The 21,044-nt window shown below is 36.2% G+C and overlaps 1 protein-coding gene across 1 annotated transcript in view; it reads left to right on the top strand.

The window, feature by feature from the left end:
- Positions 1-15,041, top strand: part of DOK6 (docking protein 6) — a 209,595-nt gene extending 194,554 nt beyond the window's left edge. Inside the window, exon 8 of the mRNA XM_083359361.1 lies at positions 14,845-15,041. Within this exon, the coding sequence (XP_083215487.1) occupies positions 14,845-14,978 (134 nt within the window). The 3' untranslated portion in view covers positions 14,979-15,041. The remainder of the gene's footprint in view (positions 1-14,844) is intronic.
- Positions 15,042-21,044: the final 6,003 nt, after the last annotated feature.

Below are 21,044 nucleotides of genomic sequence, written 5' to 3'. Positions count from 1 at the left end.
CATTTGAAGTTCTGACAGACCTTCCAAAGGGTACTTATGACCCAGGCTCAAAGTTCTGACAGCCACACACGTACACACACACATGTCGCATGATCACATTTTTAGCCTTGGCAACTGGTCATTTGCAGTGTCCCACAGTCACATGACCATCATTTATGACCTTATTTTTTTTGCTAAAAAACAACATTTATTTCCAGTTTCTGGCAAAAAAAATTGCAGACAAAGAATTCACTTAATGAGCATTTTTAATTCCTATTTTACTGTGTGAATTAAATTTCTCTCTTCCTTTCAAAAGACTTCAGAATGTTTACATTGCTTTTATATAGATTGCTCCCATTGTCTGAATTTTTTCCCATGATTATAAATGTATTTTTAATATAGAACTGTATTGAATTCTGATGTTCAGGTTTCTCTTTCTTCCATCCCAAACCCAAAAATAAATCAAGCAGTTATTAATATAACATTTCTTTGTTGGCATGACTTTAAAAATGGTATTATCATGAAGTTCTTTAAATCACTGGCACGATACCTAAATGGGTCTTCTAACTATCTACAGCCTTCTGTTTTTTATTCAGTGTATGTCTGAATTTCTTTTGATGGATTTTTGAGATTTATTGCTGCAAGTTAATCCTTAGAGTGCTGCTGCTCCTTTATTCTATGACATATAAGACCATTGTTTGGCTGCCTGTCCACACTTCTCTTCACAAATACCCCATGGAACAAGTACCAGATGATCCTTTTCTTGGGAATTAATCAAAACAAAAGAAGTCAAGGGAATGAAGATTGCACATTGAAAGATAGGATACACTAATAAACTTTAACAACATAGGGGTATTACTGGAAGTCAGTCTTCGTGATAATTCATGAATTAAGTGAGATCCTTTCTTCTTGTTCTGCCACTAGCCAAATTGTTAGCTTGTCTAAATTATTACTGAATATATTCTGCTTCATAGTTGAACATCTTTAGTTACACAGCATTATCTTGTGGTTGACTGTAACATTTCCTCTTATAATTAGATATTTTTGATATGATAGAACTACTTTTAATAGTAGAAAGTACTTTTAATGAAGAAATGTTTTTAGCTATAAATGAACACTAGGCTTCATAGTGTTCTATTGAACTGTAATAATACAGTAAAAGTCAAAGACTATATAAATAAAACATTAAACAGAACAGGCTTATATAGCGCTTTGTATTCAAAAGAAAAAGATGCTTTAAGAAGTGCATTGCAACGCACTCAAAACAATCTGTGCCTAGATTCATATGACTACTTCTGCAGTTGAAGTGGGATTCCATGGGGGAAAAAATTGTAGATGACTTGACAGACACGATTATGAACATGTTTTTGTCTTCAAGCAAAATGATGCTCATTTCTAACACAAATAAAACTGCCACTGTATCATGAATTGGTGTATTTCTTATTAATAGACAATTGCATTATATTAACATTCTGCACTGTTTCTGATTTGTTAAAATAAATGTTTCTCCCCCAGTACAGTTTCAGAATGGTAACCCTAGACCCCAAAAGGACAAGGAATCTCTCAGAATCAAAACCCATTTCTTTCAATGCAGCACTTAGGCCAGGGGTAGCAACCTCGGCTCTTTTATGACTCATGGACTTCAACTCCCAGAATTCCTGAGTCAGCTATGCTGACTCAGGAATTCTGGGAGTTGAAGTCCATGAGTCATAAAAGAGCCGAGGTTGCCTACCCCTGACTTAGGCAGAAAGAATGTCAGTTCCAGATACTATGCAGTATGTTTCAGGTAGTTTTCTTGAAACTATAGATTTCAGCCAGCTGTTTCTTGCCACCACTGCGTGGTGATATATTTTTATTATAGTTGCCTGAAGATATTTATTATAAATAAATTTGAGTGTCATAATCACATTATCAGGCAGCACATTTTTTGCACCTTCTCTTGAATATGACACCATTTGAAACCGTACAGATCTCACACTATAAAGAATGTATCACATTTCATAACCAAAATGAAAGAAATATAAGCCAGTATATAAGCCCTGTCTTTGCATCTTGTCTGTAATGAAATTTCCTAGCAATTTCCACCAGTTGAATCTAATCTCTTCCTTTCGGAGCCCTACTCCATTTTCTTTTTGACAGTCTCTGAAATACATGAAAACAGTTTTCCTTTCTTCTTTTGATCTCTTCTCTAGATACTTACGTTTGTTATCTCACAGCAAATATAGAGATATTCAAAAAAAACAGCAGAATGTAACAAAGCGTAAACTACTTTTATTGATCTGAGTCAGCAGGCAACTAGGTTACACACACAGCTGCTGCTATTTACCTCTATTCAAATAAAACATTTTATGTACAAGTAAACCTTAATTTAAAGTTCTTCAATAGACTCACAACCAGACAACAGTAAATGACTCAATGCATATTATACTATTATATTATTTCATTGTATGGAATATAATGTTTTGAAAAGTAAATCCTGGCACCTAACTATTCAATTTTGTATGTGTAATCTGGAGACAGAGAGAAAATCAGGGTTTCTGCACCTGGTTATCTTATCTCGTCTTGGAAGCTAAGCAGGGAAAAGCCGGGTTATTATTTGGATGATAACTACCAGGGAATACCAAAAGTGTGGTCTAGACCAGTAATTGGTGAAATGTCCCTGAATAAGGCAGTGACACCATTCACCACTTTACTGGGAGAAAGCAGGAGTAGTAAAGAATGAATATAAATAAATGCAATTACCCATATTTTGTTTTGCTATTGCAACTGTATTTTTTCCATATAGAAAGATGCAAAGGCATTGGCTTCCATGTTATCCCTAATATATACACCAGAGAATGGAGAAAACAAAATGCCATGTTAATTAAAGCAAGTGTGGACATTTGTAAAGAAAAATAGGCTGTGATGGACTACAGCGAAGTGACAGTTTTTCAAGAAGGAGGGAACACATTCCCAGGAAGAGGATGAGACAAAAGACAGCAGAGGGTGGAGGAAGATAATTAAGGTAGCCACTCCCTAGAATCTCCCAGGGTATATCTGTTAGGGTGAGAGTAGTAAAGGTGTAGTCTGGCAACATTCTGTCTATTGGTATGAGCATAAAACCTTGACTGGATTGTTCTGTGTCATTCTTGGGCTGGGCTTGACAATGGTTCTTTTTTTTTCTTCCAGCAGCAGGAGTCTCAATTACTAGTAGAACTTGTCAACTTGTTGTTTTGCTCTGCTATCATGCTTCTCTTTGCTGGTGGATTGAACACACCTAGAAGTGAATCAGCTTTGACTCCCAACTATACAGTATTATGAATATAAACTTTCAGATAGTAGAGCTACACATTTCATCACTTCAAGCTGTTTCACTTGAAAGCTGGTATTTGTATCCCAGAGTAACTCAACTAAAGTGTAGAAATAGCAATCAAGTAGGAGAGAGCACCTTCTGAAGGAAGCTGACTTCAGATGACTATAAAATTACATGAAATATTAGTTAATACTAATCTAAGACAGCTGCACTGTATCTAGAAGGAATCAGATGTTCTATCTTGTATAAGAAAGAAAGTATGAACTATTCATAGCATCCTCTAACACTTTGCTCTTCTATTGTCACATTCTGTAAAGTCACATGACAACTGTGTAACTTGAATAATGTAAATATACAGTAGTGGCCAAAATTGTGGAAACCTTTGGTAAAAGTTTATTTTTGAGGTTTGATGGCTAATAACACCACTTTTTGGGAGAGTAGTACCATAAAATTAGGGACACGGCTCAGTGGGTTAGGACGCTGAGCTTGTCGATCAGATGGATGGCAGTTTGGCGGGTCGAATCCCAAGTGCCACGTAACAGAGTGAGCGCCTGTTACTCATCCCAGATTCTGCCAACCTAGCAGTTCGAAAGCACATAAAAATGCAAGTAGAAAAATAGGGACCACTACAGTGGGAAGGTAATAGCATTCTGTCGCCTTTATTGTCTAGTCATGCCGGCCACATGACCACAGAGACGTCCTCAGACAAGCGCTGGCTCTTCGGCTTTGAAACAGAAATGAGCACCGCCCCCTGGAATCGACTAGCACGCATGTGCGGGGGAACCTTTACCTTTACCTTTTTTACCATAAAATTATATATCAATCTAAAGATAATTTAATCAAGAATGTAATGCAACATAGTTTGTTCAATTATCTGTACTATATTCTATGAAAATTTATAGCCAAATAACCAGAAAAAAGGAAGCACAACTTGCTTAGGTTGATATCAGGTAGCTTTCCTTCATCTGAATGTAGCCAATGAGCATGAGTGTTCAGAGAGCCAATTAGGTATCATCTTGTTTTGGCAATAAGCCAATCAGATCACAATAGCATTCAGTTATTGATGTTATGTATTGAACCTGAGAGGAGGACATTTGTCAGTGTGTTATCTGATCGCTATCAAGTTGGTTGGGTTTTTTTTTCCTTTCATTTAGTGGGCTTGTAAAACATAATAAAATTAAAGTAATGGTGCAAAGAGTTGACTGGTGGCCCAGAGAGCAATGTAAAATAGTATTATTACGTGATCAAGGCTACAGTTATAAAAATAATTAGAAGAAAAATTGGTGGAAACTTAACTAAAAGTAGCATTTCTACTGTACACTTTCCCCAAAAGGCTTCCACAATTTTGGCCACTACTGTATAGGTATTTTATTCCTTTAAACCTAATTGCCGCTCAAAGCAAATACAATTCTGTTATATAACCATACCTTCACTTTACAAAATATTTCTTTGGGATATCTAATATAAATATTTTTACAATTAGAAGCTATTAGTGATTGGAGTCATATTCTTTGTATATATAAGCAGATTGAAATTTCATACTTTGTTGAAAGTTTCATCTTTGAGAAGTCAATATACTTTAGTTTAATAGAATAGAAATTGTTTTGAAAAGAGAATAAAGTGACAATGAAGCTTTGCTGTAATTCTTATGAGTACAAGGGACTCTTTAATCAATTTTATTTATGTTATGGTCAATGGTTTTAAGTGAAAGTTCTGTTTTTTATTTAAAAACCATTGCCACAACTGCATGTACAGTAGGATTGATGCTGCATTAAAACACTCCTCCTGCAGAATCTTTCTGATCATGAATTGTGAATAGGGAGTTTGCAGGAATGTTTTATAGAAAAAGTAACACAATAAAATAAGCTCAAAAATACAACAAAACCTATTAAAGAAACTTGAAATAAATGTTAATGCATTCTCTGAATGAGATTGAAATCTGATGAGCTGCTTTCGTATGAAAAAAACCTTCAGGAAAATAAAATATGGACTTCCAATTAAAACACTACAATTTCAGCAGCATCCAAATGTTACCACTAGCAACTAGCATTAAAATGCTATCAAGGAAAAAGTCAGGTATGTCTCCATAGGGAGAAAGCTTCACTGTTACAATACCATCATTAAGTAGGTAGTTTCTGTTTTATTCACCTGCTACATCTTTGATACAAAAATATACCCAAACATCAGATACCACAGAGGTATAAGCTGCCACATGCGCACCAAAAAATAAAGCAAATTGGCATCATCAAAACTCAAAGCAGGGCAGGATTTTAGTTAGATGGGCTTGGGGAATGATGCATGCGCTTAAAACCCTTTTAGTAAAAATGGGGTAGCATTTCCAGAACTGTGGGCAGCTGAGACATTATTGTAACTACCAGTTTGGAAGTTGTTGTGCTTAAAAGCAAGGTCATGTTTTACTCTTGTAGTAAATATTAAGGAGAATACAGTGTGGTGAAGTACAGTGTTAATAGCAAAGTTATTTTACATATAATTACATTTCTAATCGCTTAATACTTAAGTTGAAATAAACATGTTCACAAATTGCTGCATAATCGGTGAATGGCTACATGGTAAACATTAACTAGTCAGCATTGCTGTAAAACATTCTACATATGCTTTTCCACATCTTGTCAAAAGTATGGAAAAAAAGGATTAAACAGAACCATCATCACGTTCCATTTGTGACTGCTTTGAAAGATGCAGGGGGCAAAAGAAAATGGCATTATTTTTTTTAGAAATTTACTCTCCAAAACTGGAAGTTTTTTAAAAAAATTATGATAGCGATTTGGTTCATGAAACTTAGTATGGATAGTGTTAGTCCTTTAAATTTAAATAAAATTATAGGACAGGACTACATAAGCCCGATTAGATTAGTTAATTGATGTAAGTTTATTATTTTGTTCTCAGACATCAATCTGAAAATTTATAGTTGGGTGGTATTTCTGGAAAAGTGAAAATTTCTTTTTCAAAACACTTTGTCCTAAGAAAGCAGTGGTGAAATTTCAGGGTGAATGGCCATGATCCAATTCTGTGGTTAGGACATTTCACCAGCAATTGCCGGTTGAGCTCCGGATGGCGCCCGACCTTCGCTCCTTCTGATGTGATCTGAAGACTCACTTATTCGAACAAGCCGGCCTGGCCTGATGGGGGATGGGTTGGGATTTTACTGTTGTTTTTAATATATCTATTTATTGCTTTAGCTTGGGCATTGTGTTTAATTCTTTTTTAACTTTTGTATCTTTGTATTTTTATATGCTTGCCCTGTTCACCGCCCTGAGTCCTTCGGGAGAAGGGCGGTATATAAATAAAAAAATTATTATTATTATTATTATTATTATTATTATTATTATTATTATTATTATTATTATTATTATTATTATTATTATTATTATTATTATTAATTGTGGCTGGCATCTTCAGAGGCGAAGCAAACTACTTTGTGGTGTATCTCACATGAGTAACCAAAGACCTTTTTCATAGAGCAGAGCCATGTATCCCAGAAACTCATCACTGCTTCCTTGGTGCCAGGCATTAAATCGACACCAGCACTTTCTCCTAATTTTTTCAAATGGCTTTTCACATATGTTCTTTTTCTGTGAAGCTGCCATTAAGCCGGATATTTTAACTTCTATAGTCAAAGTATTAAAAGATGCTGACAGTCTGAATTCTGACTCTTCATAAAACTAATTCCATTCATTCTAGGTTAGACTTGATGATCTCCAAGGCGTCCTCCTACCCATACTTTTCATGGTGTTCTCTAGGCATTTCTGTTTGCTTCTAAATGAAACTATATGTCTTGTTTTCATGAATCAAATCTTGAAGGCCCAGTAAGTAAGTTTATTCATGATTTCTAACCTCATTGTAGCATACTTGTTACCAAAAAAAATTGGACTTCCTTGTGACTCATTTTTCCTGCCTATATAGTCATGCAAATTAGTATGTTGAATAATTAGCTTGCTAGGTTAGGGACAGAGAAGACTGAGTTCAAAGACGTAAGCATGAAGATCATTGGGTTACTTGGTTTTTGAAATGTATATTAACCTCACCTTTGCCATAAATACCCCTGCCATCCAAACTAAGGCCATGTTCTAATTCTAACATTATCTTATTTATCAAAAGCACTATTTCATCCAAACCAAAGAGCAGGCTACAACAAACAATTTAAAATCAGACAGTCTTTGTTCTTCTCTTTCCTTTGCATCTTGAAGAGTTTTGTATTAGTTTTTTCCCCGCCATATAAATCTGGATATATATATATATATATATATATATATATATATATATATATATATATATATATATATATATATATATATATATATATATATATATATATATATATATGTTTTCTGAGGTTTTCGCGGGTGCCTGTATGTGGATCCTTAGTTTTCGGGTTTTTCCCCGCGTAGAACTAGAGGTGTAGGCACAACGTTTCGACGGAATCCCATCCGTCATCATCAGGCTTTAGCTTCCTTCTTCTGGGAGAAGCAAGCCACATGCTTCTCCCAGAAGAAGGAAGCTAAAGCCTGATGATGACGGATGGGATTCCGTCGAAACGTTGCGCCTACACCTCTAGTTCTACGCAGGGAAAAACCCGAAAAACCAAGGATCCATATATATATATATATATATATATATATATATATATATATATATATATATATATATATGTGTGTGTGTGTGTGTGTGTGTGTGTGTGTGTGTGTGTGTGTGTGTGTGTGTATATATGTATATGTATATGTATATATATATATATATATATATATATATATATATATATATATATATATATATATATATATATATATATATATTAAAGGTAAAGGTTCCCCCGCACGTGTGTGCTAGTCATTTCTGACTCTAGGGGCCGGTGCTCATCTCCGTTTCAAAGCCAAAGAGTCAGCGCTTGTCCGAGGACGTCTCCGTGGTCATGTGGCCGGCATGACTAGATGCCAAAGGCGCATGGAACGCTGTTACCTTCCCACCGTAGTGGTCCCTATTTTTCTACTTGCATTTTTTACGTGTTTTTGAACTGCTAGGTTGGCAGAAGCTGGGACGAGTAACAGGCGCTCACTCTGTTACGCGGCACTCGGGATTCGACCCGCCAAACTGCCGACCTTCTGATCGACAAGCTCAGCGTCCTAAAACCCACTGAGCCACCGTGTCCCTATATATATATATATATATATATATATATATATATATATATATATATATATATATATGACATTGTTTAAAAAGTGTATCATTTTTTAAAAACAGATATTGTTTCAAATAAAAACATTATTCTAGGTAACATATTTATTTTTACCACAGAAATTCTTCCACACGATAAATGTATTTTTTTCTTCCTAAATCTTTGTTAATTTCATTCCATACCTTGACATAATTATTTTTATATAATTATTTTGAAATGACATACAATTCATATTTATCATAGTGATGCCACAGTATTTTATGTTTTCTCAGTCTGGAACCCAGTCTTTACCACCAATTCTTTTTGCTGTTCCATTCTCATATTTTTGTCAACATCTTTGTTTTTTTCATTATCAATTTTAAAACCATTGAAACTATCATTCACAAATGTTTATATATTTTGTATGTTGGTATGTTGGTATATTTCTGTTTTAATCTTCATCCCAACTATTCTCCCATCTTGCTTTACATCTCTATAATACAATATTGTATGCTGTATTGCATTATAATAGATAATACAAATATTTTTCAAAAATTCAAAAGCCAGAATGAAGCTTTTCTTCATACAGGATGGAATAGATAATAGTTTCTTTCTTCATAGATGGGCAAAATGGAGCTTTGTGGGAATAACTGAGGAAAGTGGGTTGGGATACCTGGAGATCCATATACCTGTGGGATAGGCCCCAATTTTACATAAGTTGCTCCCATATTTACATCAGTATTTAATGCATGAATATTTAAGAAATGGATTCAGGAGTTATACAGTCTTAACAATGAGGTTCCCTATGGATCTGATTACCTCACCCCAGTGGTGGGATTCAAATATGTGAACAACCGGTTCTCTCTGTGGATGCCACTTCCAGAAGTCCATTCTGGGCCTGGGCAATAAAAAATTAGCTACCGGTTCTGCCGAACTGGTGCAAACCTGCTGAATCCCACTACTGCCTCACCCTTATGGAGCTTCCTTCATTTAATTTAAGTATTCTAATTTTAAATAAAAATATATTGTAGTTTATTCTCTCTTGCAGTGGTCTTGGATTCTTACACAGTAGTTTATCTGCAAGTTCAGAATTTATTACTAAACTATAGTCACTTCTTTGCAATTAGAAAAGAACAGTATAGTTATTGTCCATGCAGCATGTGCCCAATTGACTATGTAAGAGTTAAGCAAAGTATCTTTCTGGATACAGAGTTAGCAACAACAATTTAAATTGTAAAAGGATGAAAATGGTATGGTTTTCTCCTGAGTAATCAAGGCGATTTAGACATTATTGGACTGAGCACCATTATAATAAATTCTAGATGTTGTTTCAGGAGTAATCATTTGCACATGGTCATTAGTAGCATTGGCTGTTTCATATTCAGCCTGATGCATTCAACTGAACACACCACTTAACTTTGCTATCCAATTGATTTGGCATTAACTAAAAGTGAGATATAGCCATAATTGCTAAATTACTTTTAGACAACCTTATTATCCAGGAAGACAAACTGTTAAGTGCAACTCTGGCTCATGGTGACGTGCGATTGTTTACTGTTTCTCTTCTTCATAACTTGTCACTCTTATGCTCATTAAGTGATCATCTATTTATTTTTTCAACTTTGCATACCAGGACAATAAAGCAGATATCCATAAAATGTACTAAATATTCTGAGTTGTGAATTGAATTGGCAAAGAATGAATTAAGAAGTTCTTATTAAGTACTACAGACATGGGCAATGTTTTGTATAGCAGAAAGAAATGAATGGGCCAAAAGGGAGAAACAGGCCCTAGAGGCCCTAGGGGTTCCCAACCGGGGGTGCGAGACAATATTCCAAGGGATGTGAAAACTTGGGTTTTCAAAATTATAGTGTATATGCATAATTCGTTGCCATTAATTCATTATGTTGTAAGAGGTGCGAGAATATATCAGAAACGTTCTAGGGGTACGGGGTATACAAAAGGTTGGGAGCCGCTGCCTTAGAGCCTATATTTCGGGTTTAGAACCAAGTGTTATTTGAACAGGAAGCAGTATACTATGGCTGAAGAATTATGTCAACTTCATTTTCATCTACTACAGATGGTTGCTTCCATTCATAGTATCAGTGGAAGTTATGCCCCCATATCAGTGTTTGTATGTTTTCTAGGTATTCTTAAGTATTAAAGATTATTTTTTAAAAAGCACCATGCCTAAAGATTGTTAATATTTTTAATAACACCTCACCAATGCTCAAGTCACTGGTTTTAGAGAGCAATATTATGCATGTCTTATCAGAATTAAATCATATTAATTTCCATGGCTTACTGGTATGTTTCATGTCAGTGTATAGATATAATGTCTTATATCTCTTTCTCTGGAAGGAAACTGTTCTATAGTAAATCTTTTGTGAATATAGTGTTTACTGAAACAGATTTGGATGAACAAAAAAGGCGAGTGGCTACAGCTACAGCATTACCTTTTCTTGAATATTTACACAAACTTTGTTACTGTGCTTAAAACTGATTGGTTACATTATAGCAGGGCTTTTTTTGTCATAGAACGCTCAAAACAGAGTTCCAGCACCTTTTTTGGATGGAACCTTGTAGGGTAGGCAAGGCAGGTTGTATGACATGTGAGAGTTCCGGCACCTTTTTCTTTTACAAAAAAAGCACTGCATGTATGTCTAGATCAGTAGTCCCCAACTTTTTGGGCACCAGGGACTGGTTCCATGGAGAAAGGTTCTTCCGCGGACTGGAGGTGGCGTGGTTTCAGATGCTGCCTACATCCCATGGATGGGACTTCGCTTGTTTGTGTGGACCAGTTGCTGGCATGCCGCGGACTGGTGCCAGTCCACGGACCAGGGGTTGAAGACCTCTGGTCTAGATGACAGACAAATCAGTTGAAAGCTACTTTCTCTTGCATCACTTGGTTGGACTTGCCAGATGAGGAAGAGTATAAACATGGCAATACTTAACCTTGGCTTGTGTCTTAAAACCCCATCTCAAGCTAGTAATCACTTTACTTTTTAAAATAGTCTCTTCAATCCTTGCCTGAATCAAACAAATTTGTTCAGTTGAATTTCATACAACTTTATAAAGATTGTTGCAGTTGCTTCTTAAGTGCTGATTTCACAAAACAGCACGTTCTGTGGAACTTTCAGCTATGTAATTCAGGTCCTGAAATACTATTGTACTGGAGAAAGAAACTTCTGTAACATGGTTATACTTTGTGATTGCTGAGTAAAGCTGTGTGGGAATGGTTAGGAACTGATACCACGGTGCCTTTATGTAATTGCTGCTCAACTACAGTACATATCCTTTGTAATATTAAATAAATTATTTCAGAGATGAGCACTCTACAGCCCACAGCTGTCATGCAGATGCATCCTTGGCACTTTTGCCATCTTTTTATTGAATTTCAACAGGCTTGAAATTGACTTCCCTCAAGGAAATTGCATTTATCATGTTTTCCTTTGCAATGACTCTGCTTGATTTCATTGCTGAGTTGTCTGTGGGATCTCCAAGAATGATAATTCTGATGTATATAATCTAATGTGGCTCCAGAGGTCATGCCCACTATGGATCTGACTCAACATATTGAGGGATTAACGCACACAGGAGTTAAAGAAAGGGAGGCACAATGTTACAAGACTTCTCTTTTTTGAATGGGCAGTATAGTCCTGGGCAGTGTTGATAGGTTGGCTAAATCAGATCCCTGATTTTCTGTGTGTCTCAGGGATTGATACTCTCACCTTTCTATTTAATAACCTATTTAATACATAAAATTGTTAGGAGAGGTCATCCTTTACCCATCAGGTACCATCAGTATTCTAGTGATACTCAGCAGTATATTTCAATTTTTGGTCATACCAGTGATGCTGTCAAGTTCGTGGTCCAATACCTGCAGTTGTTCAGGATTAGATAAGGAGGAACAGATTCAGGGTCATTCTTAACAAGATCAATTTTGGGGGGGTCACTTTCTCTCTTTGTTTTTTTTTCCCTAAGGCCTTCATTGCTACCTTATTAGATACTAGCCTACAACTAGCTTCTTGGCTGCCAAAATTAACTATGCCAAAATTAAGATTAGCAGGGAATAATTTAGTACCAAGGCTAGTGAAGTAGTCTGCCTCTATCTTACTAAAATATATTACAATATGCAAAAGCCTTGATTGTCCAAAGACATAGAGGATGGTAAAGGTCAATACTGCTTCACCGAGCACAGTTGAGGGCAACCAAGGCATAAATTAGTTAATGACATGCAATGTAAGAATAGTAAATGCTTTAGAGAATTAATTAACAAATGCAATAGAATAGATATGCATTGTATCTGCAAAACCAAGAGAAAGGGAAGGGTAGAACAGTTCTAAATGATCTATAGAGCTAATGTATACACAAGGGAAAGGAAAGCATGGTTTAATTATGAATGAAAGGGCAAAAATATCTGTCAAAAAGAATGAATTGAGGTCATCTAGTTTAGGAATCCATAGTTTGGTAATAGTGGCATGTTACATCCTAGTGAACGTGGTAATAGAACTAGGGATGGGTTTAGAGGGGAAATGTGCAATATTATCATTATTTATTTTTTTTCCCTTTCCCTTTTACTTTCATTATTCAGTGTTACAAAATCAGACTCTTCTGTTTAGCAGTAAACTGTAAAGTCTATCTTCTAGCTTGGGCTATTTACTTAGGTTTATATTTTACTGAAATTTCCTCAGCCTCCAGATTCTTTAGAGCATGGGTGTCAAACTGCCAGCCCGCGGGCCGGTTGCATCATGCAGAAGCCACGCCCATCCCAGCTCCAGCAATGCAAAAAAAGTCATGATACGTTGCAACACGTCACGTGACACTGCAAGTTTGACACATGTACTTTAGAGGCTTGCTGCATGTAAAATGTAACCTTACTTGCTTCATATTAATGGGCATGTAATGTGATGGACACAGGCTCTCCTTAAGATGTTTAATGCATGCTTTGCCTTTATGACTGAGAAAGGAAAGAAATAAAGTTGCTTCATTTCCTTGTGGATCTTCACAATCCAAATAAGATGTCTGTTTTAGAGATATGCTTGGTAATTAAAAGGCAGAGTATAAGGGAATTAAGTTTATGCTTTCAGAGGAATTCTGGCATATCTTCAATAACAAGCACAAAATTAAGATCAGGCAACTTTATTTTTATAAAGAGGGCAGCTTTAATTTAACGGTATTTTGTAGAACCTCATCAGCTGGAATCTCATGGACGAGTAATGACTGTCAAGAACAACTTACAAAAAGCCTCTAATATTCTAACTAACAATGTATACTAATGTGTTCCTTTCATTATTTGTCTGCCACCTTGCATTTAATACAATTATGTGTTAGCTTTTTGAAACTGAAAGACATCTAAGCTGTGACATTACATTCTGAGAGTCAAGAAATTAACAGACTCCAATAAGTAATTTATAAAGCTATAGGTGCTTTCTCACTTTAGGTGTCATGAAGTCAATTATCTAATGATTATATTGCCCTTGAAAATGCAGGTTACAGCTTCATAGTCTGCTCTTCATTCTTCCTTCACTCATTCTGCTGCTACTCATAAGATTTCTTGATCGGTCTGTTCCTGTACATTCAACCGGCTCATTAAATATGGCTTTAAATAGTAATTGCCCAATGTTGTTGTCCATACTGCTATTAGCAACATTCTTATTTGTTGTTATTGATCAGCAATAAATACAAATACAACAAAAACAATATAGAAAATAAAAAATAACAGGGAAATCAGAGATAAAATAACTGAAATCAATATCTTAGTGTCTCCATCTTGAATAATTTGTACAGCACACGCTGGTAGAGACTTTGCAATACTTTGATTTGAATTCAGAAACATTAAATGCTTGAATTATTAAACATGAAGCACATAAATATTACATCCAAAATTGAATTATTACTTATGAGTTGTACAAAAATAAGCTTAAAAATAAAAGGGAAAAATGACCTGAAAGGTGAATTGACATATTTATCGACACAGATGTCCATCTACTACCTTGTACAGAGAAAAACTAAAGAAGAAATACAAACTAAATACTATAATATTACAGAAGACCGAATTCACATTAACATATTTACAAGAGAGATATTGGGAGAGTGGTGAAAGATCTGGTAAGTTGTTGGCTAATCGTTTAAAGCAAAAGAAAGATAGACCAATGGTATCAGTTATTAAAAGAGGAAGGAAGGAAGGAAGGAAGGAAGGAAGGAAGGAAGGAAGGAGAAGAAAGAAAGAAAGAAAGAAAGAAAGAAAGAAAGAAAGAAAGAAAGAAAGAGAAAGAAAGAAAAAAGAAAGAAAGAAAGAAAGAAAGAAAGAAAGAAAGAAAGAAAGAAAGAAAGAAAGAAAGAAAGAAAGATTCATAAACTTTGTCTCCTTTCTCTCCTTGCTTCTCCTTCCCAGGGCACAGTCTTGCAAAGGTGGCTCGTGCACAGACATTTCCCAGCTACACCTCAGAACAGAGTGAGGAGCATGAGCCACGCCTGTCCCTTTCCAGCAGCTATGGATTTAGCTACACCTCGGACCTTGTGCAATGACACACATCTGGTGTTTGAACAGAGAGACACTCCAGTGTGGAACCTACCTGCAGGCCCTGGAAGCCATTGATCTTTCCTTAGGTGTCCAGAGAAGTCTCCCACCTGATGACAGTGGAAGTAAAAGCTTGGATCACTGCTTCCTTGAGGCAGAAGTCTAAGTCTTTTATTTATTTAAATTTTATAGTTGTTTTTGTCCATGTTTTTTAAAAAGAAAAATTCCCTTGAAAATCATGGATGTATGCAGCTGATGTTTCTGCATAACCACAAACATGTGCTCTAAGAGGGTGGATGTCATGTTTGCAATATTAGGCTTTTGATCAACTCGGCCATCAGATCTGCTTGTCCACGACAGTGACCACTTTTATCTCCAAGGCATCAGCCTGGCTCATTCTTACATCTTACAAAACTTCGAAGGGTTTGGAAGGTTTCCTTCCAGTAATTATGCACATTTTAGTCCCATTAACCTCCATGGGATTTATGCATGTATATCTTTAGGACTAGGGCCTAAAGTTTCACTTGTGAGAAGAAGCCAGTGACTCTTAATCAGATTCTCATTATTAAAATTAATACCCTAGATAGATACTGTCAATGGGATGGCATGGTGATGCTTAGTAGCCTTTCAGAAAATAGATTGTGTTGTGTATTAAGAGGTAATTTGCCTAGAATATTTGCCACACTGAATTTTTATGCCCAGATTTGCTCTTATCTATGTGCATTCTAAACCTAATAATCCACAGCTTTCTACTGGGGAACAGTGGTTATAGATGTCAAGGAAGACCGTGTTAAAATACACTTGTCAAAGTCTTCCTTTTGTAGATATTTTTTGGATAGTTGAATTTGTAATCAGTATACTTTTAACCCTGTATACTGTGCAGGTAAGAATTGACATCACATTACTTTATGGCAGCCCAACATTCCATAGTTTTACACAGCAAATTGCCTGGCCGGTAGAATAATTTCAAGAGCAGTTGTTTTTATTGAGGTCTTTTAGGCAACAATGTGGATTTTTTCTCTTCTTTATCAGCATTTATTCTGTGATGGATTCCCTGTACTAATAATATCTTACTCAATTTTACCCCGGTCATACAAACAGACACAATTTGCACTTACATTTTATTACAGATTGTCCTCATTTAACAACCACTGTTAGGACAAGCAAGTCTGTCACTAAGTGATGTCGCCATTAAGCGAAGCATTGCATGATTGCAACTTGCAATTTCCTGCTAACTTTCCCATTGACTCTGCTTGTTGGAAGCCAGCTGTGAAGTGGACAAATAACATGATCGTAGGAATGCTGCAGCAGTCACAAGAGTGTGGCAAGCGTGTATGTGTGTGTAGTCATAAAGTTGTTTGCTCAGTGCCATTATCACTTTGGTCATTATATAGGGCACTCGTTAAGTGAGGATTATCTGTAATCAATGACTTTTTATTCTTTCCTACAGCCAATCACATGGAACTGGATTGTTTAAAGCTGTTGAGTCTTTTATTGGCACATTTTGCTTATTTCGGATTTTTCCAACTATAAAAAAATGAATGTCAATACCAATGAGTAGAAAAAGTGAAACTATTGAAGACCTCAGTTTTTCAGAGCAATATTTTCGAAATCCAACATGTGTCATGGTTATACTAATTTGTCAGATTAACTCCCATTTATTCAGGTTTTTCATCAATATATCATTTGTTACCACCTTCTATCACCCATCATTTGTTAACTTTAACTTTAAAGTTATTATTCCATACCCAAATCAAATTTTGCAAATTGAGGATGTTAGCATTGGAAATATTATCATTGATTATCCTTAAGCACTAAAGAAACAAACCACAAAAATGGTGTGCAGCTGATCGCTAGAGCATGTCTGGCCATTTGGAACGCAAACTACTTAGAGTTGCATATTTTACCTACTTTGAATTAAATTTAGATGCAAACTAAATTAGATCAAAGAAATATTGAAACTTGAAACACATGCTTCATATAATAGTCCCCTTGCCATAAGAATCTGGCAATGTTATTCTACATTCCATACAGTGTTTGAATGTCTGGTATCACCCTTCAATGTAAAAAAGGTTCTTTCTTCATTTTTGCCTATAGTTCAATTCTAAATAGATTTTAACTGCTATAAATAAAATTACACTCACACTGGTAGTAAATGCTTTGTGTAATTTATCTAAAAAGTATCAATTTTGAAGCCATTTCCATAGTAAAGCAAGGCCAGAAGGAACAAAATAAAGTAGTTATGTATTGGAGCACATCAAAGATACGGATCTTCTCCCTCAGAGGCATAAGAATGTTACTTTTGGGAAGGTCTGAATTTTTGTTAAATGTTGTCACTTGCAAATAAATTGCATAGAAAGGAATCGTGTAGGGTCCCCATCCATTTAAAAGATGAAATAGCACTCATGTTGGACATAAACTGAGGTGTATTGAGAAATCAGTTGAGAGGTTGACATGGTAAAACAAAAATGAAAGCAAAAACGAAATTTTCCCATCCCATATCTTTCACTCTCCATAAACGTTGTCAAAAGAAACATATATATCAAAAAACTATTTATTGCCAGCAGACTGTTCCATAGTTTAAATTTTTGCTTTTCTTTATTGTTTTATCAAACCAGCACAGAACATGTGGCAAGGAAGAGAATTGAGTTTCCCATTCTATCAAAAAAAATCAAGTTTTATCTACCACAAAAATCAAGTTTTATCTACCACAATTTGATGGAAAGAAGTTTGCTTTTATTCCTTTCATAAATGATGTGAAGGAAATGTCTGCTTCAATTAAACATTTATTAATACATTACAGTGGAAGATTTTTCTTACCCAAGCTTTCCTTGCAGTCTAATCCCTTGCAGGCTTATACACCTCAGTGAAGAGCTGCTGAATGAAACCAGTGTGTGATCTGATGAAATTAATCACTTTCTCCCCCCCCCCCATGCCAGCATCTCTTCCGCTTATTTTCTTTTATCTTGCTCACCAAGTTTCCACTGAGTAGAGAAAAAAACTTCCTCTGCGGGAGAATGATAAGCTACCTACTACAACAATGCAAAATTACTGTTCCTGCTTGTGCTAACATGCAACCATCCTCTTTCTGTAGCTCTGGTCATCCATTTGACAATTTCAATATGAAATCACCCTGTTCTGGAATAATTAGTGTATTAGTCAGTGTCACTATATACAAAATTACATTCATCCAAACAAGTTTTCTTTGAACTTAAAAGGGAAATGTATACAGAATTGCTTCTCCTGAACGATTTCAAAATGACAAAAATGACCTCATGTCCAGCATCGCCTCTAGATAATTTTTTGAAATAATCCATATTTCTGTCCTCCTTTATTTTCCCATGGGAAATAACACTCAGAAAAATTCCCTCTATTCCCATTACATAATTCTGTGAGTTTTCATGGTCAGAACCTGCTTTCATTTATCCATTACCCATCCTTTTCAGAATTGTTAGGCTAGTGAACCTCAGCTAGATTCCAGCAAAGAACAATGCAGCAGGAGCGGAAACATATAAATCCTATGACTGCAACTTTCTTCAATAAAGCATCTTTCATTTATTAATTCCTAAACTTCCCAGCTAGCATTCCTATGTTATCTAAGGGCTACAATTCTAAAACTCCTATACAGTGCCAATTAAGGAAGGTCAACCTAATGCAAGCTATTCACAAAACTCAGTGTCTGTTTGATAGTAATAGCGCTTTCAAGTAATGCCATAATTTACTTATTCATAGCATCTTCTGTAAGAGCAACATTTCACCAAATGTACAATTGCTAAAAATTACAGGAATGGCCATACTTTGTAATTCCCTTAAGTTATTAAAAGAAAACAAATATGCGTACTTGGATCTAATCCAAGGGGAGATGTATCCAGATGAGTAAGGCAAAGCAATAGTTCAAATTACAGATGGGTTTAATAGAGCATGCAGCCTTGCATGCCTAAACGGTCTTTGCCGTTTCCCATTCACCCAAGAGAAACAAACTATTCCACTGCACAGAATTTCCTAGTTGATAGGAAGGTAGATATATTGACTGAGGACCCAGTAGGATTCTTTGTACTTAACCTGCAGGACTGTTCTAATTCAAGAAGAATTCTCTCAAGAGGTTCTACATTTATTTTCAAAGAATTCTGCATGACACTTGTAGTGTTCTGAGACAGGATGGTTTTTTCCCCATTTCGTGTAGATCAGGGGTAGGCAACCTTAGCTCTTTTATGACTTGTGGACTTCAACTCCTAGAATTCTTGAGCCAGCCATGCTGATTCAGGAATTCTGGGAGTTGAAGTCCACAAGTCATAAAAGAGCCAAGGTTGCCTACCCCTGGTGTAGATGAACTAGATTACAGGTAGTCCTCAACTTACAACCATTTGTTTACTAATGGAATTGGGAAAAAGTGATTTAACATTGATTTTTATACTGTATGACCATTATAGCAGGGGTCCCCAATGAGTGAGCTGCAGTCCAGTAATAGGTCATGGCCTACTGGTCACTGGGCTGTGGAACAGGCTAGCACCGCAGCCACAGGGCGCAAAAATGGGCCGTTGCCATGCCTCAGAATGCAAAAATGGGCCAACATGCTGCAAGGTGCAAAAATGGACTCCACCGCAACGCGGGGCATAAAAACAGGCTGCTGCCTGCTGCAAGGAGCAAAAACGGCCGCCACCACCCCGCAGAAACAAGGCGCTGCACCACGTAAGAACAGGGGAGGGCTAGTATCACATGGATGCTAGCCCCACCCCGTTTGCAGCACACACGTGCTTGCGGCCCAATGCATGCACACACACACACACATATAAAATGCTTCTCCCTCCCTTTTCCTCCAGTCCGCCAACCGACAAAGGTTGGTGAGCTCTACATTACAACATCCCCATGGTCATGTAACCAAAATTTGGGTGCTTCTGTATTTGTGACAATTGCACTGTCCTGGGGTCAGGCAATCACCATTTGTGATCTTCCCCATTGGCTGCTGACAAGGAAAGACAATGGGGGAAGCCAGACTTGCTTAATGACCACATGACTCACCTAACCATTGCAGTGATTCACTTAACGACTGTGGCAAAAAAGTCATAAAATGGGATGCAATTCACGTAGCAACGGTCTTGCTTAGCATTAGAAATTTTGGGCTCAGTTGTGGTCGTATGTTGAGGACCACTTATGCTGCACCCATATGCAAAATGCATCTTTGCATGCCAGATTTAATGGTTTCACAGAATGCAGAGTTCACTGAGCATTTGATAGTGATTGCCAAAGCCAACTGCTGATCAAACCAAAACATAAAAATGATAAGTCTAAAAAAGGGAAGCTAAATACTGAAATTAATAATAGTCATGTTATGTCATCCTGAAGTTTTAAATCTGAGTTATTGAAATAAATCGATTGCTTTGCACCAATAATCCATCATCACTCTGATATAGATAGAAATGGAATAGAAGATTTTGGTTTCCATCTAAATTAGATCCCCTCTCCTTATTCTTAATAATATTTATAAACATACTTATTATATATGATACCAGAAGAATTTTCTGACACCTGTAAGACATGCCTTGATCTCTACATTTTTCTCTAGAATGGTTGTTTATTCACAATTAACTAGTCCAGTCTAGTAATTTAGTCTTTGGTTATCAATGATGCTGTGAAGTTTGAATACTGGAATCAACTAGTATTAACACAAACTACCTTCCTACCTCTTACTCAGTCTTTGCTATTATTTGATACAGAGCAAATCTAGTTGTCATCCCCTTTCCCCAGCTTGTGTCCCATATGGAGTTCTCATAATAACAGTGAATACTAAGATCATCAATCAACCCTCATTTTCTCCTTTTCCATGTTGATCTGCTTTTCAACCATTTCATTTTCCTTGGAGAAGCTGAACAAAGAATCTCACACTTGAAAATTCACAATGTAAAATGTCAGTAAAGTTATATCATTTTGGAGGAAGAGAAAATTATGAGCCATATATTTCTCTTAGATGTTGTTGGTTCTGTAAGAGAAGCTTCCACCACCTTGGATGAATGAAAGTTGCTTAAGCTTATTTGGGGCAGAAACAGGATTTTGTGGCTTAAAATGGCATTCAGCTA

The sequence above is a fragment of the Vipera ursinii genome, assembly GCF_947247035.1.
Source record: "Vipera ursinii genome assembly, chromosome: 3".
NCBI classification, from domain to species: Eukaryota; Metazoa; Chordata; class Lepidosauria; order Squamata; family Viperidae; genus Vipera; species Vipera ursinii.
This window is presented reverse-complemented; position numbering and strand designations above follow the sequence as displayed.